General features: G+C 40.2%; 1 protein-coding gene across 1 annotated transcript; it reads right to left on the bottom strand.

The window, feature by feature from the left end:
- Positions 1-544: 544 nt before the first annotated feature.
- Positions 545-25106, bottom strand: LOC135479028 (transmembrane 9 superfamily member 2-like). Its single transcript, XM_064758737.1, is given in 19 exon segments — positions 545-1513; positions 1844-2015; positions 3181-3292; positions 4293-4444; positions 6148-6307; positions 7009-7066; positions 7656-7713; positions 8434-8495; positions 9124-9256; positions 10047-10155; positions 12187-12266; positions 13200-13311; positions 16070-16212; positions 17365-17403; positions 17405-17498; positions 19345-19469; positions 20297-20393; positions 21930-21997; positions 24839-25106. Coding segments are annotated over 19 exon segments (1974 nt in total). The 5' UTR covers positions 24971-25106; the 3' UTR covers positions 545-1445.

Raw genomic sequence — 25106 nt, 5'->3', positions numbered from 1 at the left:
ATAATCAATGTACCATGAAGACCCCGTTTTCAAAAACCAGTAAAGAAAATGTTACATGTAAGTTTGAGGAATATACAAAGACAAAATCCTTTAGCAGATATTTTTTGTTTTTGTTTTTATGGCGTTAGCATGAAAGGGCAAAGCTGTCATCAAATATTGCTTTTCAGCATACAATGAAGTGGCAAAATTCAAAATATGGTCAAACTACATCAGTGTAAGGCAATTTGTCAATAAAAAAGCAAAAAAGCAAAAAAACAAAAAAAAAAAACAAACAAAAAAAAAACATTTCTACCTCATGGGTATTTTACAATATCTCTTGATAATAATGTACAAATCATACAATACTGGATCTCCACGTGCACCAAATTCTTTACAAGACGCTACGGTTTAACTGGCAAAAATGTATACAACTGCATAATTTACACATAATTGGCGAATTCCATGTTTCAAAGCTTTTCTACCTCACACAGATTAACAACTGATAACCTGTCAGTTTAAGAATATATAAACATTTACATATATATATATATATAGATATATAGATATATAGATATACATATGCAATATCTAGTCCATTTATCACTCCCCAACATATAATTATCACCCACAAAAATAACGCTTGATATCTATGTACACGTCAAATACAGCTGTTTTTACCATTTTCATTGTCCATACCCAAACTAAGCTCATAACTCAGATGCATCTGCACTCAGGGCGACTTCATAATACAGGTACAATATTTTTGTTGGAATGCCAAACTTCCCTGTAGTAGACATGCACTGATGACAGTGGAGATTACCGTTCTGTCCGTTGAGGGCGATCAGGGATGTCTTCTACCGCCATCAGGACCCTGACAGGGTATCAGATTCGCTTACAATTTACATTTCTGACAAGGCTCTTGGACCGTTTTCTGGTATCAATACAGAGTCTTGAGAATCCACAGAAACTTTTAAAAAGCGAATAATATAGCTCTGAAGAGTATTTGAGGTGTGGTAATTACCTTGCTCTAAGGTTAATGTTTCGAATGAAGTCCTGCAGTTTCTCTGGTGAAAACCTCAGCACCTCAACCTGCTACACGCCAATCACCTTTCCATGTACACCATGGATCCATCTGTACATTTACAGTCATCTTTGGGCCCCAAATAAGACCTCTTGTAAGAGCCCCATACTACCAGCTCACCGCAAGATGTCCATCTTCCCATTAGAATCCTTAAATCCTTGACATAGTAAAAGCTTTGATCCCAAGTGGAGCATTAGACCCATAACATATTCCAATTTCTACTTCAAGTCCCCTTGTTTTTTTTGTACACTATCCAGAGGCCTGCAGCGACAAGCTAAGATCCCTTCACATGAAATTATGAAACCCACATTACCAAGACCCTATAACACTCCCCCCTCCCCTCAAAACTGTTTAGGGTTCTCTCCTATCTTGGAACCCTTGTTATCTAGTCCACTTTCACGCTACTGTAGATCTTAGAGACAAACCAGAAACAGGCACAGAAGCCGATGGAACCTGCAAATAAACATGAGAAAAGGTCTCTTTACTTTATTAATTAGAACCCTAAAACATCTGGAATAAGCCCATGTATGCAGTATACATGTATATACCTGTCAGATCCTTAATTAAGTGCAAGGGGTCATAAACTTAATACACCTTTACTTCATTATAACAAGCTTCATTACAGCACACAATTCAGAATAAAACCATCATAAATGTGAAAGGTGATTTTCAGCTTTATTTTAATTGCATTGAGTGCACTTTTCAGCATCATCCCACCCATACAAAATAAAATAAAACTGGCGTCCCCTGACCACCATATGACAAAATTCCAGGTTAACTTACCTGTCAGCAGTGAGAAAAGGAACACAATAATGAGGGTGTAACCAAAGTAGAGGAAGGCACTGGCTGTGCCCTGCATTTCCAGCTTGGTCATGTAGTAGTGGATACAGTAGATGAAGAAATAGACGCCTGTAAAGGCACTGGTCAGGTACGATCTCCACCACCAATGGTAGTCCTATGGCAACGAAACAAAACAGGAATACAGTACAAGTGTACCTATCAGTTACAATAATGACTGGAGGAAACAGGTCAAGAGTGACACTGGAAACCACTGGATGGTGGAAACAGGCCAAGCATGGTTCAGGAAAATGCTGGATGAAGGAAACAGGCCAAAAATGATCCAAGATACCACTGGGTGGAGGAAAGAGTCCTAGACTGATCCAGGAAACTAAGGATGGAGGAAAGAGGCCAAGAATGGTTCAGTAAACTACTGGATGGAGGAAAGAGGCCCAAGAGTGATCCAGAAATCTACAGGGAGGAGGAAACGGGCCAAAAATGATCCTAGAAACTACTGAAATAGAAAACAGGTCAAGAGTGATCCAGGAAACTACTAGATGGAAGAAACAGGCAAAGCATGGTTCAGGAAACCACTGGATGGAGGAAACAGGTCAAGAGTGATCCAGAAATCTAGTGGGAGGAGGAAACCAGTTAAAACTGATCCTAGAAACTACTGAAATAGGAAACGGGTCAAGAGTGATCCAGGAAACTACTACATGGAGGAACAGGCCTAGAGTGATCAAGGAAACCCCTGGATGGACGAAACAGGCCAGACATGGTTTAGGAAACAACTGGATGGAGAAAACAGGCCAAAAATGATCCTTGAAAAACCGAATGGAGGAAATAGGCCAAGAGTGATCCAGGGAGCTACCTCACCTGCTAATTATAGATCTTTTTAGTTAATCATTAAATTAGTGTTCAATGTCGGTTTGATAAATCTTAAAAAAAGCTTTTGTCAACCACAGCCATGTTTATGTAAGGAGCAAACCCACTGCATCTTGTCAGTTACTCAGAAAAAATGACAAAAATGAATGCCTGAGGACTATAATCACCTGCAAAAAAAATGTTTTTCAAAGACTCTATGTTTTCCATTACTGTCAAGAATCATTCAATTTTTAAAATAAGCTGAGCTGTACTACTAAGCCCTTCTTCCTTTTTTCCAGCCTGAAAGTTTTACATAGGACCCTAACATTTATTCTCGATAGGTCTACCATATTTTTTATAAGGATGAGTTAAATCCAAAAAATAATTGTTTCAAGATGGTCTAAACCAAGACAGAGCTTGCAAGGTTTTCAAGAACCAGCCAGAGTAGTACATGTGCATAGAGACATCATAAACCTTACCTCTGCACAGAGGTGGAAATAGCAGAGTAGGATGGTGGCCTCTGAGCATGTGACCACAAGGATGAGGAATACCAGAAACAGGAATCCAAACATGTAATACATCTGGTTAGACCTGTAAACATGGGAATACATCTGGTTAGACCTGTAAACATGGGAATACATCTGGTTAGACCTGTAAACATGGGAATACATCTGGTTAGACCTGTAAACATGGGAATACATCTGGTTGGACCTGTTATCATGGAATACATCTGGTTACACCTGTTAGTATGGAATACATCTGGTTACACCTGTTAGCATGGGATACATCTGCTTAGACCTGTAAACATGGGAATACATCTGGTTGGACCTGTTATCATGGAATACATCTGGTTACACCTGTTAGTATGGGATACATCTGGTTACACCTGTTATCATGGAATACATCTGCTTTGACCTGTAAACATGGGAATACATCTGCTTAGACCTGTAAACATGGGAATACATCTGATTAGACCTGTAAACATGGGAATACATCTGATTAGACCTGTAAACATGGGAATACATCTGATTAGACCTGTAAACATGGGAATACATCTGGTTGGACCTGTTATCATGGAATACATCTGGTTACACCTGTTAGTATGGGATACATCTGGTTACACCTGTTATCATGGAATACATCTGCTTAGACCTGTAAACATGGGAATACATCTGCTTAGACCTGTAAACATGGGAATACATCTGCTTAGACCTGTAAACATGGGAATACATCTGATTAGACCTGTAAACATGGGAATACATCTGATTAGACCTGTAAACATGGGAATACATCTGATTAGACCTGTAAACATGGGAATACATCTGATTAGACCTGTAAACATGGGAATACATCTGGTACATGTATATGTACATGAATATTGTCAGCAAAGTTTTTTAGCAGTTGCTTACACCTTTCCTTATGCTATCAGTCAGTTCCTGTGACTCGGAAATGGTCCGTGCTAGATCAAAGAAGTCAATGCCATACCACTAAATCCTATACTTCATTACCATCATGACTTCATTGCCATCATGACTTCATCATGGACAGGTGAACACCTTCAAACACCTTCAAATAGCTGAAAACAGCTTACCAGATGCTATTCAAGATGAAGAACAGCTGAATGAAGATACACCCAAAGGGCAGGACTCCACCCATGACGATTCCGGGCAGGGCCTTGGTGTAGATCGACTGATCTGGGATCTGGCGCGGGATCTGGTTGGTGCGGACTGGGTGCTCAATGGCCTGGAAAGAGTGAGCACTCGTTACTGCCACTAAATAATAAACCATGTCACTAAAACTAGAAAATACCACTTGTTACTGCCACTTTACAGGCAGTACGAGTTAAATTGGCAAGGTTTCCAAGTGTTTACATGTATCTCAACACAAATACATAAATTTTAACTCCTGGGGCAACAGACTGCAAATTATATCCAGGTTTTACCTTCTGACTTATGCTTAATAAGTTTTCACACCAAAAAATGCATTTTTACTAGTTAATGTCATAAAATATTACTTCTGATGCTGAAACTTATGTGTTTGAAAGGGGGTACACCAACTTGGGTTCCAAAGAAACCACAAGACTCTAAGGTAACAAACTTAGTCATTGAGCGCAATGTCAAAAATCACATAGTGGATTCAGCCCAAAGCTTACGAATGTCAGTGATTTACCCCAAGGCCTTCATGTTTCAGTGACTTACCCCAAGACCTACATGTTTCAGTGACTTACCCCAAGACCTACATGTTTCAGTGACTTACCCCAAGGCATACATGTTTCAGTGACTTACCCCAAGGCCTACATGCTTCACTGACTTACCCCAAGACCTACATGTTTCAGTGACTTACCCCAAGACCTACATGCTTCAGTGATTAGACCCAAGACCTACATGTTTCAGTGTCTTACCCCAAGACCTACATGCTTCAGTGACTTACCCCAAGACCTACATGTTTCAGTGACTTAACCCAAGACCTACATGTACATGTTTCAGTGACTTACCCCAAGACCTACATGTTTCAGTGACTTACCCCAAGACCTACATGTTTCAGTGACTTACCCCAAGGCCTACATGTTTCAGTGACTTACCCAAGGCCTACATGTTTCAGTGACTTACCCAAGCCTACATGTTTCAGTGACTTACCCCAAGACCTACATGTTTCAGTGACTTACCCCAAGACCTACATGTTTCAGTGACTAACCCCAAGACCTACATGTTTTCAGTAACTTACCCCAAGACCTACACATTTCAGTGACTTACCCCAAGACCTACATGTTCCAGTAACTTACCCCAAGAGCTACATATTTCAGTGATTAAACCCCAAGACCTAGATGTTTCAGTGACTTAACCCAAGACCTACATGCTTCAGTGACTTACACCAAGCCTACATGTTTCAGTGACTTACTCCAAAACCTACATGTTTCAGTGACTTACCCCAAGACCTACATGCTTCACTGACTTACCCCAAGACCTACATGTTTCAGTGACTTACCCCAAGACATACATGTTTCAGTGACTTATCCAAGGCCTACATGTTTCAGTGACTTACCCCAAGACCTACATGCTTCAGTGATTAGACCCAAGACCTACATGTTTCAGTGTCTTACCCAAGACTACATGCTTCAGTGACTTACCCCAAGACCTACACGTTTCAGTGACTTACCCCAAGAGCTACATGTTTCAGTGACTTACCCCAAGAGCTACATGTTTCAGTAAGTTACCACAAGACCTACATGTTCCAGTGACTTACCCCAAGACCTACATGTTTCAGTGACTAACCCCAAGGCCTACATGTTTCAGTGACTTACCCCAAGGCCTACATGTTTCAGTGACTAACCCCAAGGAATCCATGTTTCAGTGACTTACACTAAGCCCTACATGTTTCAGTGACTTACTCCAAAACCTACATGTTTCAGTGACTTACCCCAAGACCTACATGCTTCAGTGACTTACCCGTTTCTTAAATCCGAAGTAGGCTCCCACAAATGTGAGGGGCACTGAGATCCCAAACCAGAGGGCTAGGAGAGCCAGCAGAGTGGTGAACGGGATCGCCGCGCTGCTTTGCTTGATCCACAGGATCAGGTTTAGCAAGAAAAAGATGCCAAAGATCACCCTGAAAGATCAAGTAGGAAACAGGTGAGCTATACCTGCTGGCATCGTACTGGTTACAGACATCACAGATGCGCACAATGAAAATGAATCTGGTCAGGCTGAATCCCACAAGACCTCAAACAGATAAGGTTACACGTCAATAGGCTGCCCACAATGTCAAGCCAAAGATTAAAATTGAAAAAAAGGTGCCTGTACACATGTATGTTGCAACCATTGTAGGTATATGTAGAGGCCCTTGAAGTTAACATCAACATTTACTCAGTTATACACATAGCATAATCCCACTCTGTGTTAAAAAGCAATTTATTACACATAACCTAGCCCCATATTAAATTCTTTTGTCCAAAATAGTGCTCGTTTAATACAATTCCATTTATCCAGCCAAAACATTCAAATTATACTGATTTGATTGGTGTATTAAAGGGTACTCAAGAATATTTCACTTATTCGATGGCGGCCAGCACTATGGTGGGAGGAAATCCGAAAGCCCCTGGGATAAACCCACGATCCTCTGCAGGCTGCTGCCAAACCTTCCTACGTATGGCTGGAGCGGAAGACAGCATGAGTTGGACTTGAACTCACAGCCACCTCATTGCTGAGAGGCTCTTGGGTCACTGCACCACTCTGGCCCACTAAACACCTCAGTCACAGAGTTCATAGTATATGGATTCAGCACAACCTTCATAAATACACATTACTTACCCTGGGCATAAGAAAGCTGTCAGAAGCACATTGGACTTCCATTTCTCACCACCAAATGCTGCACAAATATAGTATAAAAACATACATTTCCATGTGATTGAAACTGTACCCATCTTAAGCAATAAAACATGTAACTAACATGTTTATTATGTAACCCAAATAATGTTTGGTAAAAATTACACTCAATGAAGGGGCACTCATGGGATTTACTTGAAAATAGGCCATTGTTAACAAGGAACCAAGAAAGTCTACCTGTCGTGTCTAACTTACACAAATCTCACTGTGAAGTATTAGGGCAGCCTTACAGTGCTACTTCAGTCCCAAGATTAATCCCTAGTGTAATCAAAAGTAGTGGAGGCGAAAATATTAAAATGATATGAAGGACACCCTATGGAAGAGAACTAACAGCGGTTGAAAATGATTTACGATGAACAATACTGTGTATCCTCTACTTAAGCTTTCCTGATGCGGCATGATAATATTTCTCATGTGACAATGAATCGGGCAAATATGACATCGAGCAAGGCAGTTATGCTGGAATAATGTCTTTCGCATTTGAAAATACGACGTCATTTGAGGCTGTATGTCAGTGATGGGTGACACTGGTTTGGTGATGTCTTACAGCTGAAATCACCTCCAATGCTTACTTTTGTAAATCCTGGCCGAAACATAACCAGCTGGTGTTCCCAGGCACACATACAGCACCTGTAAACAGTCCACACACACTCACCATGAAAACAAGGCAGCATTTACAACTTAGATCTCAAAAGTTCTTAATAAAAATATCTCTGTTTTCCTATAACTGTTCCATCCTCATTTTAGCTGTAGCTTTCAGCAGAAGAAGAAGGCACAAAATGGTAATATTGCGACATTGCCTCTTTTTGCTTGATTGTATTCTTTTCAACAATATTTCAGTCATACCATGATGACAATCTCATGATGCCACACATGGTTTATCTCAGTTTAGTACACTGTCATGTACAAATAATTAAACAAATAGTGCCAATAACTTTCACAATTCCACCACCTGAGGGCTTCATAAACTGAAACAAATCTGGGTGAAATAAGTCACTCCGTGTCTTAACTGAATGAATGCGACTGAAATCAGACTATACCTCCACATAGCAATCATGTGCAATCATGCACCAGGTACAAAACCTCAGATCTTCCACAATCACTGTCAGCTGATCAGTTTTAATTTCATCTTCATGCGCTCATCCATGTGAACATCATTCACTAACATCATATGTATGTAGACTAAGGGACACAACTTTTGATGGCAAAAATTTCATTAGGTTACATTCCCTCAACACAGAGGTATTCAGTCTACCACCATTGGTTACAAATTATTCTGAATGCTCCCTGAACAGACAGCAGTTGCATTTCATCTCCACAAGGTTTAGATAGTTTGAATACTGAACTTACCAAAGCGCAAGTCATTAATGCTCCCCTGTTGGCTGGGGACAGAAATCCCAGGCAAGCAAATACTGAAACAACACAAACAATATATCACTAAATACACATACAAGTGTTTAAACTAAGTATTATTACCACTTAAAATTAAATTTCAGTGGACTTTCAACTTGAGGCATCAAAGGATACTGCCGAAGTGCTACACCTAAAAGTTTATTTTAATTTTTTTTTTCTGTCTTTTAAACTGAAATTTGAATGCTATTGAAAAAAAAAAAAAAAAATTCCACCTGTTAGGTGTCAGGCAACTTTTTAATGGTTTGATATTTCCACTGTTTAAATCACATTTCAAATTTTGAATCCAGATGTTAAGGCACCTGCATCCAAATATATATACTTCCTCAAAGCAATAGCTGAGAGAGCATGAGCTGGATTTGAACATGCGATCACAAGAGCCTGGTAGCTGAGCAAACCAGAGCATTAACCATCCTGATCCTGCGAGAATTAGCCTCGGAACGAATGATTACCATTTAATGCCACATCAGCAATGTATGAGCAACAATTACGACAGCGAAGAGATTCTTTTCCATCAAATTCCATTTTGGCCAAAAATTAGATACTTTGAAGATCTTGATTTCCCTTGAAATTAGCTAATTAGCTATAAATTCTCATCCCTGACACAAAGACGGGGGACACACTACTCACCCAGTGTGATGAGGGTCATGAAGAAGATCTGAATGCCGTTCCCGTTGAGCACTGCCAGCATCATGCCCTTTCGTGGAGGACGGAAGACATCTCCGTGCACCAGCTTCCATCCAAACTCTTCCTGAGCGTCCTCCTGGGGGGTGGGGAAAATGTTAGTCACAAATCAACCACTGGTCAGTATTATCACTCAAAGATGCATTGAACACTATATTAAGACCCTCCCTCCATAATGCTGGCTGCCATCGCATAAGTCAAGTATTCTTGAGCACAGTGTAAAACACGCATGAAATAAATAAATAAACCAAATGTTGACTGGAGGTAGACACCTTTTTGAGTTTCCTTTAATATGTTACATGTGAACTGTAACTGGGTTGCAGTCAATTGGTTCAAGTGAGAACTGGTGAATTGTCACTGATGTGCGTTCTAACCTGTGATTCAGATACTTGCTGTTTAAATCGTTGTCTTATAAGTGAAATGCTGTTCACTACATCATGAATCATAAACATATTCTTATATTCATATTACCCATGAAACTGACAAATGTAGTGACAGAATGTTTCATGACAGCGTTATGCAACAATCAATTAAATATTATTATTGTTCTTGATAAGAATTTATTTATTTATTTTTTGTGCTTTCCCTGGGCTGGGGGTGGGGGGTGGGGAAGACACAACCATCCACAGATTGATGACAGATCTTCCCATGTACAGCTAGAGAGGAAGTGATCCTGAACTGGACATGAACTCCCCATGACCACATTGGTGAGCGACTCCTGGTTTACTGCAATGCACTAGTGGGCTAACCACCTTGGCCACAGAGGGCTCCTGTGAACAATTAGTATTGGCTTATCTGATCAGTTGTTTTCTTCAGATGAAAAACACACATGTAGTGAGACAATTCTTAAGAAGACACTGGATACTCACAGCATTGTCCATCTGATTATATCGAGCCAGGTCCTTGTGGAGAGTCCTCAGCATGATCATGGCCACCATGCCAGACAAGAAGAGCACAATGACTACTGAGTTCATGATGCTGAAACATACAACACAGGCACAGTGACCAATAAGTTCATGATGCTGAAACATACAACACAGGCACAATGACTACTGAGTTCATGATACTGAAACATACAACACAGGCGCAATAACTACTGAGTTCATGATACTGAAAACATACGACACAGGCACAATGTCTACTGAGTTCATGATACTGAAACATACAACACAGGCACAATGACTACTGAGTTCATGATACTGAAACATGTGACGCAGGCACAATGACTACTGAGTTCATGATACTGAAACATACGACGCAGGCACAATGACCACCGGGTTCATGATACTGAAACATACGACGCAGACACAATGACTACTGAGTTCATGATACTGAAACATATGACGCAGGCACAATGACCACCGAGTTCATGATACTGAAACATACGACGCAGGCACAATGACTACTGAGTTCATGATACTGAAATACGACACAGGCACAATGACTACTGAGTTCATGATACTGAAACATACGACGCAGGCACAATGACTACTGAGTTCATAATACTGAAACATATGACGCAGGCACAATGACCACCGAGTTCATGATACTGAAACATACGACACAGGCACAATGACTACTGAGTTCATGATACTGAAATACAACACAGGCACAATGACCACCGGGTTCATGATACTGAAACATACGACACAGGCACAATGACTACTGAGTTCATGATGATGAAACATACAATGCAGACACAATGACTACTGAGTTCATGATACTGAAACATACAACGCAGACACAATGACCACCGAGTTCATGATACTGAAACATGTGACACAGGCACAATGACTACTGAGTTCATGATACTGAAATACGACACAGGCACAATGACCACCGGGTTCATGATACTGAAACATATGACACAGGCACAATGACTACTGAGTTCATGATGATGAAACATACAATGCAGGCACAATGACTACTGAGTTCATGATACTAAAACATACGACGCAGGCACAATGACTACTGAGTTCATGATACTGAAACATATGACGCAGGCATAATGACTACTGAGTTCATGATACTGAAACATATGACGCAGGCACAATGACTACTGAGTTCATGATACTGAAACATACAACACAGGCACAATGACTACTGAGTTCATGATACTGAAACATACGACGCAGGCACAATGACTACTGAGTTCATGATACTGAAACATATGACGCAGGCACAATGACTACTGAGTTCATGATACTGAAACATACAACACAGGCACAATGACTACTGAGTTCATGTTGTGACGGAAACGTTATGATGCAATGTACAACTATATGTATCTCTCAGTTTAGGAGATTGACAACCATTGTTGTACATTTATTTATTTGATTGGTGTTTTATGCCGTGCTCAAGAATATTTCAAACTTCATCAAACGATCTTGAGTGGGTCAACATGGTGGATGGATCAGTCAGGGTCAACATGGTGGATGGATCAGTCAGGGTCAACATGGTGGATGGATCAGTCAGGATCAACATGGTGGATGGATCAGTCAGGATCAGCATGGTGGATGGATCAGTCAGGATCAACATGGTGGAGGGATCAGCCAGGATCAGACAAAATGTCTCCCACTACCCTGTGTCTCCAGCTGGTTGGGACAGCTGCTAGCATAGCAGTACTCGTTACTTTGTTGTTCTTTTTTTCTGTTCACGTATGAATGTATTTAAGTTCACCTTACAAACTACATGATGTTTGCTTATTTTATACATTGATGTATTTTTGACAGCACTCTGGAGTACATGTTTCCTATTCACTGTTTTTCTCTCTGTAGGCCTGAGGAAGAACAGTTTCGTTATAAATTGAAGGAGCTCCCTTAAAGGTTAATACCTTAAATAAAGGTATTATTATAAATGTAAGTTTTAACATGAAAAGGAATATTTTAACACATTGCCTTGCCTCCAAATATAAGTTTTGGGAAAGGGGAAAATTTAACGTCATTTTAATACCACTGATTACTAGGACAAGACTTTATTCCTACACATGATCTCCTCCACGTATCTCACCTGAACCACTGGATGTTTGTGTGCTGCATGGACTCCAGGATGTAATCCCAGCGAGAGGACCACTTTACATTATTGTTCACCTACAACAACAACAACAGCATTGAGTAAGAGCGTCAGCTAGCAGGTCATCCACTTCACAGCAGGAACCTTTTGCATCGGTTTTTGTCACAGTGTAATACCTCCCATTAGCAGTACATGTATATGGAAGCTGTCAGGTATAACTAGCTTCACATATACCCTGAAAAGTGGTACAAGACGTATCTTTCTGAAAACAATTGTCTTTACTTTCTTTCTGTCAAGTCTACCAAAGGATCTGTGGTGGAGCAGCTATTCAGGGCTTGCTTTCTGACGGGAGCCCGATAACTGTTAGTAATCCTGAAATATCACCTCATCATCTCATCCAACTGGATTTCAGCAAAATTTAATCAAATAACTTAATAGACTGTGATTTGAGGCCATGAATTGCCAAGCATACTGTGATTTGCACCCAGCGAAATGTCAAATATACTGCCAGAAACATTTTTTTTATTTCAGAAAAACAGTGCATATTCTGTGTGTTGAAACAAGTATGAGTAACAAACACAAATTAATGGTAATTCAACTCAGCTGATTATTTGGATCTGGACTTCCACGAAACGTTACAGTGGGAATTCAAAACTGAATTTGCACGGATTCCTGTAGCCAATATTTGCCTGAATCCAGTTAGAGTCTTGCAAATTCGACGAAAACCAAGCCATGCCATAGTTTCCTGCCTAAACTGGATAACCTTTCTCTCCATCACCGTGTACAAACACTCGACAAGAACTAGAGATAGCAGATGTATCCAGAAACATTGTTAATAGAATAAATGTTTATTATTTATTTGATTAGTTAAGGAGGGAAACGTGCGGAGTCACGACCAGGACCATCTGCAGGTTGCTGAAACCCCTTCCCACATATACATGCATCAGTACATTTTTTCAGGCTAGGCATCTACTGAGCTGAATTTCTTGTAGTTGGACAAAGTTACCCACCACAAAGCTGACTGAGTAGGAATATGTGATGTCCAGCTTCTTCTGTTTAGCGCCCAGCGACAATGGACCACTTCCCCCACAGTTTGGAGAATTCTCTGTTACCTTTGAGAAGCTGAAAACAACAACAACAATCGATGAGGATCAATGGAGACTTGTCCAACACCCTGCAACTCCACTGAATGGAAGACTCAAGGTCGAACTAAAGAAACAGACAATTATCGATAGAACACATCGGTTTCTTCTGTGACATTGCAGTGTATGAGCTACACATCTATGGTGTTTTATGAGCATACATACCCCAAAAATTATGACGCAGTAAAGGAAAGAACAAAAGACTTCATAAGCTTGGACTGCATTGTGACAGCTAGGTGGGAAGGAGTTTTGTGAGTTGCCCACCGATATCAAATATTCCTTTCCCAGCTCATCATGACCACGTCACATTACAATGTGAATGACCTTACAATAAAAACTGACATGTTGTACTGAACCATTGTAGACGTTGTGCTACAAACCATTTTTGACGTAACAATGGCTGCAGTTCTGGCTTCATACTTGTGCCGCCTCTTGAGATTTCAAAAATCTGCCGCCTTCCCATCACTGGTACTTCCCAAATATTTATACTTCAACCCCATGATGTTGAGTGAGTGAGTAAAAGAGTGCTTGGTGTTTAATATCATACTGAACAATAACAAGTCCTATGATGATGAAGGAGTTCTAAGTGTGCATGTAATGTGCCTCCTTGTTGCAAGACGTCTTTCCATCGCTCTTTTATCTAGTGCTGCTTCACTGAGACGACTTACCGAAGGTCAGTAAGCCGATTCGCCTGAGCCATTATACTGATATGGATCAACTGTTGCATTATCCCCTTAATGCTGAACGCCAAGCAAGGAAGCTACAACTTCCTATTTTAAGGTTTCAGGTGAGACCCGACCCCTAAAGCAGACTCTGTATGTTGATACTTTGATAAACAATTATTTACTGTAAACTTCACCAAAAGTCTGATATTTAAAAATGAACTTTCAGGGGCACAGAGTCCTTAAAATATTACTTTTGATACCACCACTAAAGTTTTTCTGGTGAGAAATTAATCTCACTTCACATAAAACTCATTGAAAGTTAAAGGAGAAGAAAATTTAAATATCAGACAAATACCATTGAAAAGAGTATGCATTTCCTCACAGGTGCATGTCATAAGAAAATCTAACATGTACCTCAAGCTGATAAATTATAAATAAAGTTAGCGCCAACATCCACTGTGGGCGACTGCATTTTGCCTAAGAACTAGTCCTGAAGTCTTTTGTGTTAGGAGAATTGCCGTCGGAAACCGCCGAAGTGCAGTTCATACATTTCCGGTAGGATTCTTCTTCCCAGAAGGCAGCAAACAGTACAGTTCGTTTTCCGCTTGACGATCGGGAAACCAGAATGTTGGACGTAGGTTCTGAGTTTACACGACCAAGCCGGCAGTTTTAATGACTCTCATTGGCTGAGAGGCAACACACCCCTAGCATAAATTACAGGGTGTAATTACAGGATGGAGGATCCAATGGACTCAGCGATTTATGCCAGCTTTGCCGTTTTTCAGGCTTTACGTGTATGGTGAAGAAAAACCGCCAAATTATGCAGCAGGTACCACCAGATAGAAAAAAATGTCCTCTTTTCATTTTTTTAAGTTTTCTTCTCCTTTAACCTATAAGGTGCACAATTTGATCCAATTCAAACAAAAACATGTCGCTTGATAAATGCCGTGCAGATGGTGAAACACACTAACAACACTGATTAATCAGGGAATGAAAATCTCAATGTAAACTCTTCTTTAAAACAGAACTACCTGAATTATTCGACATTTTCTACCGCCTCTGCAACCAATATCTGGCAACATTTTGAGAGATTTGAGAGAAAAGTAGAGAAATAATTTGCCCAGACACAAATTTTGGCATCATTTTCATAATAATTGCATGCACAAATTACACAGAAAAAAAGTGCCTTTGTGGTTGAAAAGGTTGAAGATTTACAGTGTGGGGAGTATTTATTTCCATGACTGGTGTTTTTATTGCTGAAGTCTTCACTCCTGCCACGACAGTCAGCTTTATGCGTGGGGGAACTTGGCCTTAACCAGCTACCTTTGGAGTGAGTATCAAACTGACCAACTTGTCTACCTGTTGTTTACTGCATTTCACCTGAAGTCTGGTGTGTAACAATCCAATCTCAGAAGCACACAAAGGCCTTAAAACGACACTTTTGAGCTCGACACTTAAGACTCTCTGATAGGAGATTAATCAAATTAAACTTCACCCCCCAAAAAATTATTCGGGACAATAAGGTCAAAGAATCAATAAGAATTAGGCGTATTGTGACTCTAAAAAGGCAAAACTTCGTATGAAATACAGCGCTTATTCATTTCAATGATGTGGCGTTTTTTCCGGGCCTGAAAGTAAATGTCTCTCTGATTACTTACATGAGGCCTGGGCCTGTTTCACAAAGGGCATATTGAGGATCATTCAACTATCTACAATGACGTAATACCTACAGTACTGGTTGCCATGAAAGTTAAGTGAACGTAACGTTACAAGTCGGGGTGGGGGGGGGGGCCCAATGGCTTAGTTGTTTAGCGCACTAGCGCAGAGTAATGACCCAGGATCCTCTCATCAATGGGGTCGTTGTGAGTTCAAGTCCAGCTCATGCTGGCTTCCTTTCTGGCTGTAAGTGGGAAGGTCTGCCAGCAACCTGGCAGACCTGGTTTCCTCCAACCATAATGTTATTAGTGAAATATTCTTGAGCATGGCGTAAAACACAAATCAAATACATAAATAAATAACATTACATGTTCTTCGTGAAATGGACTGAACTGGACTGGTATGGACTGGTCTCACCTCCTGGGGTGAAGGCGTGCTGAGATAAGGTGACCACCAGATATCAAGGTGCTGGACCAGTCCTCTCCTTTGCCCTCGTTGTACTGGATGACGATATCCACATGGTTGAAGATGTAGTACGTATCCTTGGCACTGTATTCAGGCTGCAGTCAAAACAGAGGAAATGATCTTAAGTTTGTATAAAGAAAGTTTGTATTTATTTATTTATCTGATTGGTATTTTACCCCGTGCTTAAGAATATTTCACTTATACAATGGCGGCCGCCTTTATGGTGGGAGGAAACCGGACAGAGCCCGGGGGAAATCCACGACCATCTGCAGGCTGCTGACAGACCTTCCCACTTACAGCAGGAGAGGAAGCCAGCATGATCTGGACTTGAACTCACAGCGACCACATTGGTGAGAGGCTCCAATGTTATTATGCTCCGCTAGTGTGCTAACCAAATGAGCGATAAAGGCCCCAAGAAAGTTTGTATGAAGTTTACTTGCTTGCAGGTTTAATAGTGTTTTCATGTTTTCCACCTGAATGAGATTGTATTTTCATGTATGCCATAGTGATGAGCTATGGAAATATAGGGGAACTCAGTCGCCCCATCTTACTGAGTAGGGTTTCGGGTTGTCCAGAGTTCGATCTATTTATTTGATTTAAGAATATTTCACTTATACGACAGCGTCCATCATCATGGTGGGAGAAAACTGGGCAGAGCCCGGGGAAAATTCACGACAATCTGCAGGTTGCTGGAAGGCCTTCCCATGTTTGACAGGAGAGGAGATGCTGTTTTTTTTTTTAGCTTTTTTTTTAAGAAAAATTAATAACACACTGAATAAAAAAATTATATCGGATATTATTTAGAGTAAACATTATAGTTCAGGTGATTCTTTAACAGTTAGTCTTTTGAAAGCACAGAAAACATCAAAATGCTTTATCGAAATGCACAACTTCACTCAACTTTTTTTTTTTTACGTCAAAATTATTGGCTCGATTTTTTTGGAAGAGTTTTTCTGAAGGACACAACGGGAGCTTGTATCCAACCTGGTATACACTGAAAAATCATAATGGTAAAAGTAAAAAAACTCCCAGTTGTCATATGACTGAAAAACTGATAAGTACGATTTTAAACCCAAAGCATTCATTCATTCATTATTTTGTGTGATGAAAGCCCTACATTTTGGTCATCTTAACCAATGAATTTTTTTATCCAATCTTAAATGACAAAAATACATAAATGTCTATCTTACTGAAAGTTGCCGTTTCATGTATGAAAATCCTAAGGAATATAGTGGTATTGAACTCACACTGATGACGCAGGCGTCTCTAGGGTGCCCCTTTATTGTCCACATAGCAACCGATGGGGAAACCTGTAGAGCAGTATTTCTCTGTGGACCCCTCCACGTGGTAGCACCATGTCACCGGCATGTTGTCTATGATCCTATAAAGGGGGGCAGAAGCAAGCGATTTTTTAGAACGTCTCAAAACTTGTATTTCTTTACTTGATCACTGCTTAACATCCCATTCAAACATTTTCATTTATACGGTTTGGTCAGTGATATGGCTTGCAGAAAACCAGAGTGCCTGAGGTAAACTACCAACTCCTGGCAAGGTACTGGCTTACTTTCCCACGCGTGACAAATGCGTGATAAATGTACATGTAAGCTCAGCGTAGTGGCAGAAGACAACCAGTCGTCACTGAATGTGACATAGAGCAAACGGTAACATCAAGTATATCTAAGCCTAGTGCACACAGACAACATTTGTTGTCGAAATGTTTCAGATCCCTGTATCACTGATTTGGGATATCTGTTACCCGCACACCAGCAACGTTTGTTGTCCATGTTTGAAGATACCAGCAACGAAGGAAGGCCACATGCTACATTCCATAGACGAATGGTAGATGAAGTAGGACAACAATGATCTCACAAGATCCCGATTGCCCACAGATAAGTGAAATCTTGTGGCTGCCTTATTTGTTTCTGGATTTTTTTGTTGCCAAAAATTAAACAAGCTCAATCATCGGATGAAATGTTCCAGATTCAGGAAATCTTCTTGTGGTTTCTCGAATATAAGTAAATTTCAAGCTTTTTTTTTTTTGTCTGGATCAAGAAATCTCGTTTTCCACAACACATGTTGTCCGTGTGCACTGAGCTTTATTGTCACCACGACCACATGAACAAAGACGGCTGTTTGTCCAAGGCCAAACTTAAACCTGCACTTTGTGTGTCCTACTGCTCAGAATGCAATCACCTTAAAAAGTGTAGCCTGGAGAAAAGTTAAAAATTTACATTAAGTTCAGATGGATTAGGTTAAAAAGTTAGTTATATAGTCTTTAATAAGAAAAAGACATTTGAAAGTAAGTTTTTGTATGGTGGGCACTTGGGACCACCTCTTGGAATATTTATGTATGGTGGGCACTTGGGACCACCTCTTGGAATATTTTGTCTGAGCACAATAATACTCAAGAACATTCCACTTATGATCAGCATTATGGTGGGAGGAAACGGGGAGAAAACCACGACCACCTGCAGATTGCTGGCAGACTTTCCCACACACAGCTGGAAAACTTTTCTTCTAACAAATCGAAAAAATATAAGCTTTTCAAGCCTTTTCACCTGATATTTGCATCATTATTTTTTTTTTGACCGATCAGTCTCCGAAATGCTAAATCTATCCTAATGCTTTAACCTTCTCGGATATGAAAGAGCACCTCTCAGCACACATTATGCCCATTCATAATCAGATTTGGGAGACAAAACTACATTGGTTATACTGGCCAATTTCAGGGCTTCATAAAAAGTATAATTGTATCAGCATACACGCAATAATGCCTTCAGAATATGCATGAATACACACTTTGTAAAAAGGAGAAAAGGTTGAAGAATCACAGTAACATGTTAATTGTTGTCTTTTCTTTCAAGCCTCTCAGCATATACACAGTTTGTGAATTACCACGTTAATAATCCCCAACTAGCAAGCTGGCACAAATATGTCTGCATTTCATCACGTTGATAATCCCCAACTAGCAAGCTGGCACAAATATGTCTGCATTTCATCACGTTGATAATCCCCAACTAGCAAGCTGGCACAAATATGTCTGCATTTCATCACGTTGATAATCCCCAACTAGCAAGCTGGCACAAATATGTCTGCATTTCATCACGTTGATAATCCCCAACTAGCAAGCTGGCACAAATATGTCTGCATTTCATCACGTTGATAATCCCCAACTAGCAAGCTGGTACAAATATGTCCGCATTTTTATGTTAAGGGATCAAACTCACCAGTGATGCTGATAATTCAAACGAATGCCTTTGCGGAGGAAATTTAGTTTCTCTATAGACTCTTTATCATCCTTGTACGACTTCGTACATGCGGACTTGCATGTCACATTTTTATCGAAGGAAAACTGAGGACAATAAAGACAAACACAAAAACATACAGCAACAAGCTTGATAAAAACAGAACTACAAATTATACAGTTCAACTGTGAAATTAATTTATTTATTTGATTGGTGTTTTACCCCGTACTCCAGAATATTTCACTTGTACCGCGGCGGCCAGCATTATGGCGGGAGGAAACTGGCCAGAGCCCAGGGAAAACCCAAGACCATATGCAGGTTGCTGGCAGACCTTCCCACATACAGCAGGACAGGAAGCTAGCACGAGCTGAACTCACAGCGACCGCATTGGTGCTGAAACGAACTAGCCACTGCCTGTCTACAACAGGTCATTTTTCCGAGTAACAGGTGGAAAGGTTCATTTAAGCTCAGGGTTCTCAGAAATTTATGAAATACATGTATTTTAAGGCAAAAATTCAACAGATTAAGCTAGTCTCAAATTTAGGTATTTACAGCTAGGGGGCTGTGTCCCATATGGCGCTTAAGGTTTGGGCCTGTCTGAAGGCATACTGTTTAAGACAAAACAAATCTATGCTCAGGACAGGTTGTAAATTTTGCACTCTTTAAACGAGAGAGGTGGCATAAGTCTGGTCATGTCCATGCAATATCTGCAAATATGACGTCAAATGTCTCTATGTTAGCATTTTTTTTTTAAGCAAGACTTTCACTTCTTGTCAATAATTAGGTCACTGAAAGGTTGCAGAGGTTAAGAAATGTATTTAGACAAAGTTAGTCGCCATAAATGCCCTACGCTGTAGTAAAGCTAAGTCACACAATGATGGGCAGATGAAGTTTAGTGGGTGTTAGGAGGCAGGTACAATAACTATGATCTCACCTTGTACCGGGAGGGGCGGATCCTCTCCCCAAACACGACCTGTCCCAGGTTCTCCACAGGGCTATGCTCCTCATCATCCTCAGGGCAGAAGTCAAACCTGTGAGTGCAGCATTTATCATGTTAGTCACATACATATTTATTTACTTTTAAAACGGTGAGTGTACTAAACTACAGAACTGTGTAACTGTGCCAAAGCTGTCCACAGTGAAAAAGTGAATAGCTGAAAGACTTGCCAGTATGTCCAGCACCAACTCAAAAATTATTTACAGCCTTGGTCAAGTATAAATGACAATCCATCGTAAGCAAGAAAACCATTTCACATATTTGTTTATTTACTTGCTTATTTCTTTGTCCATCTCTTACAATGACATTCGGTTTATGGGTGAAACATACTGGGATGCCCTAGCCCCTGGGTAAACCACTGACTTTTGGCAAGCCACTGGCCAGCCTTTCAAGGTGTGATGCAAAGTTTATTAAATAGACATAAAGACTGTATTCTACATTGAAGTCATCTGCAATGAACATTAGACAGTGGCTGATTGCTTGTTGTCACCAGGTCCCCACAAATATGGAGATAAAGGACACGCCTCCTGTGCCTCAACACAGGCCACTTGTTAAAGTTCTTTACCCTAATTCACCTATCTTTTCGCACATGAAAGAGCAACTCTAATACAATTCATGCATGTTTCACTTTTTGGATACAAAACTATATTAGCCTGGCAGATGCATGCAAACCAGTACAAGTACATGCACACATTACTCATACAACTGTTATCAAACAACCTCGTGATTAGCTTACAGAAAATTCAGGACTGTCTCTTGATATTTCAAAATATTTTCAAAACCAATGACATCACGATGACTTCTTTATATTTATCCTTGGCAACCGTAAAAGGAATTTCACCACTGCAGTGTGGCAAGTTTGCATGAATATGCCCACTGCGCTTGCTGCAAGATTAGAGCTCAACTGTAAATTGTGTATACTGTAACCACTAGCATATGTGCATAATGAACAAGCTAATCTTATTTCTCTTCATTACCTAAATACTGTACTTGGTTCAATGGACTGGTGTTGCCGTTTCTCTTCAATTTTTGTTTCCCTGACTTTTCTTAAACTTGGGACATATTACATTTCTTTACCAGCATTTTGGAAAAGTTAAGATACGAGTACATTGTTCATAAGATGGTCTAACCATGTGAGAAAAAAGGATGTCAATATTCCTATTAGAATTATATATATTGGCTCAAATGAGCAGACCAAGTGTGACATAATTTTAGAAGAAACAGGGTAACTAAAAAGTGCATGTATAAGAGCGTGGGCGGTTTTAGGAATGTAAATCGACAGAACAGCTTATCACTCCCTCAAGTACACGAAGTACTGACAAATGTTCTGATTTAGGGTGCAGTCAAGCATAAACTAAAAACATCCTTCAAACTTTTGTTCTTATCTTACAGTTAAAACTACTTAGAGTTTTCCTTTTTTGTATGATGTGGTGGTGCCTGGTTTCCTCCCACTATATTGATGGTTGCCATCATATGTGAGGAATATTTTTGAGTGTGGCGTAAACACGAATCGAATAAATAAATATATATGATGATTTTAAGCACGATAAGTTTTTCCCTGTGCAGATACCTGCTGTATTCAAATGGGACGACGGTCTCCAGGGAATTCAACCTGTTCACGTATACCATCACATCTGTCTAAAAAACAAAAACAAAGCAAAATTTATCATAAGTATCTGTAAATATGTATGATACATTGCTGACGTGCTGTTACACTGTAATCATTCATTCGTAATGATGCTTTGGGGGATATTATTATTATTATTATTATTATTATTATAATGAACTTGAGATAGGACTGTGTCAAGTCAGAACTATAAAACATAGCCTAAATAATTAGAGGACCCTTCCCAAAATGCTGGATCTCACTTAAAACATTCGCAGGGTTTCCTACCAGACATTATCTCTATAAGCAAATCCTACATTAGCCAATGAGACCGAAAACACATTGAAATGTTGAACAGGCAGAAATGTTTGCCTTCTTGGAACTATGCAGAGTATCTCCAGGATGGAGACATTACCTCAGGCTGATGCTGTTCTCCAAAGATAAATATTGTCTGCTGTGCGGGACAACTGATAAAATCCATATTGTGGAGAAGTCCACTTTACCCTCATGCCCGTAAAGGTTAAAGATGGAAAATATGGCTGCCTGTTTGGACTTTTGCTGGCTAATAAGCCAGAAACGGTCGATAAGAGCCTGACAGGAGCCCACTGTGGCCCAACAAGAGTGCGAAGCCCTCGGCCATGGATTCCTGCTCGAGACAATATCGGGAAGGAAATGCTACGAATGATTTTAAATGCGGATAGGAAAATACCTAGTGCTTTTGGAAGAGACCTCTGTTACACAGGACATATGTTCTTGTTAGCGAAATAACATTTAACTCATTAGGCTATATAAAACACGGCCATCCTATATAAGACTACTCCTTGTCCATCTAGATGAAGTAGATTTTATATGTACATACTGTGCTGCCAATGGCCACTGTTGCATTTTACAAACTAATTCCAGCTTGGCAAAATTACTGCCAGCGAACTCTTTTGGGGAAATAAGAAGAGACCAGGACTTTATATAATTAACTTCAAAATTATATCATATACTTATTTGACTGGTGTTTAGCACTGCATTCAAGAAGATTTCATTTATCTGATGTTGGGCGATACCCAGAACCATCAGCAGATTGCCGACGTACGACCAGGGAGGAAACCAACCCTAGCTGAAGGAACTGACAACAACAAGCGTTAGCAAGAGTCTCCCAAGCCATGCATGAAACTTTACATTTTGACTGATCCACTACTTTGCTTTGAATTTCTGTTTGCAAGGTGTAAATTTTGTTGTCACCAGATGTTGGCTACAACATTTCTGCAAAGTTTAGCCACACTGGCAAAAGGGAAAAAAAATCTGATGCTAGTACAGACATATGTCTTTCAACTCCTTTCTTTGAAGATTGAATATAATAAACATAAATATGCAGGCTACGAAACAGACTGGAAAGATAAACAGTATCTTTGCTTAAGGAAGGTCTATAAACCTTTACGTTGTCACCTCTCTTTTTTATATTTGTACTGGTGCTCGAATTTCAGCACTGGATCCCATTCACTACTGGAGGAGGCATCGGAAAATTTCTGAAACAGTTGATTACAGTGTGTCCAATTACTCCTTACAATGCTTAGGGTCCTAGACCGTCAGACAGATAAAACCTTGAGCTGTCAACCATCCCAGGTAAAAAAAATAAAAAAGATGGCCGCCCATCATATACACTACCGTCCCCGATATCTCAGTTGGTAGAGCGTCTGCTTCAAGAGCAGCAGATTCAGGGTCAATCGAGTCACACCTAAGACCTTAAAAGAGGAAGTTGTAACATCTTCCCTTGGCGTTCAGCGCGAACTCGTTAACCAGTATCAGTATAATGGCTTGGGCAGGTCGTCCCAATGAAGCAGCACTACATAAAAGAGCGGTGGAAATCTGTCCTGCAGCAATGAGGTACATTACATACATTCTATGGTTTCTTTCCTTGTCATACTGAAAAACTGTTAAGTACAATGTTAAATCCTAAGCACTCGCTCACTCATGTACACCATCACCATTCCTGGGCCACACATTCCCACAATTTGTAGTCATAAAGCCCAGCAACCACGATAATTGCTGTATCCAGAAACATAACAGACGAAAGACAGTGGCCATTTTTGGAATAAGCGACATTCACATTTCGGGAAATGCGCCGCTCCACTCACTACGACAGAGCAGCTGTGATCAAATTATCACCCATTCGCAGATAGTTGCCTTTGAAATTTCTGCTTTTCATGGCCCATAAAACCGCACACTTACAAAAAAAATACTTTTTACTTGATGTTTTCAGTTTCTCCATTACGATAAGTTACTGCAAATGGGGACATGATTTCCAATGCATAATTTCAATGAAACCAATATTTAATGTAGCCAGAATGCTGTCGCTAGGTTAAAACATAGGCTGTTGAGAGAAAATTAGCACCCAGCTCCTGTGTAATGTGCCGCAACATTTCTGTTAAAAAATGGCAGCCTTCTGAAATGCAAAGGTGACTTATTTGGAATGAGCAGACAGGTTGACCTTAATGAGAAACGGATGCATATGTTTTGTTTGAGGATGATTAACAGCTCGGGATTTTATCTGTCTGGCGGTCTACAGTATATAGGCCCAGGGCCCAATGCACAGTAGAGGAATAACTGAACACACCGAATATGTTAAGTAATAGACCGTTTTTTATTTATTTATTTTTTTTCCGATGCCTCCTTCAGGGATGAATGGAACCCAGCCATGACGCCAGAACAAATATAAAAAGGCGAAGAGACAGTCAACAAGTCATGTCATGTGAACGCTTTGTAAATGAACCCATTTTAAACACTTTGACAGTAATTGTCAGAACAGAGTCCATCCTCACAAACCCGCCAGACTGTTGACAGTCACTCATGTGACATTCATCAAGCACCAGCTTTTTTATTACCTTGCAATTTTTTTCGGATCCTTCCTTCTTTTGGGTACAGTAAGCTACTGGGGCCAGTCCCGGCAGGTAAAAACTACTGCAAACATTTGCTAGGAAGAGTGCCGTTAACATTGTTATGCCTACAGCTGTCATTTCTACAACGAATTATCTTTATCTGCAGCAGAACCACTAGCCACAAATGTCAAAGTCGGAGAGAGTTCCACAGAAAATTGCCACTTTGTTGATATTTCCAACGACGACACGCCAACCTGGCGAAAATGGCTACTGT

Source organism: Liolophura sinensis, chromosome 12 (genome assembly GCF_032854445.1).
Source record: "Liolophura sinensis isolate JHLJ2023 chromosome 12, CUHK_Ljap_v2, whole genome shotgun sequence".
NCBI lineage: Eukaryota > Metazoa > Mollusca > Polyplacophora > Chitonida > Chitonidae > Liolophura > Liolophura sinensis.
The sequence above is the reverse complement of the archived record's forward strand: the minus strand, read 5'-3'. Positions and strand labels throughout refer to the sequence as shown.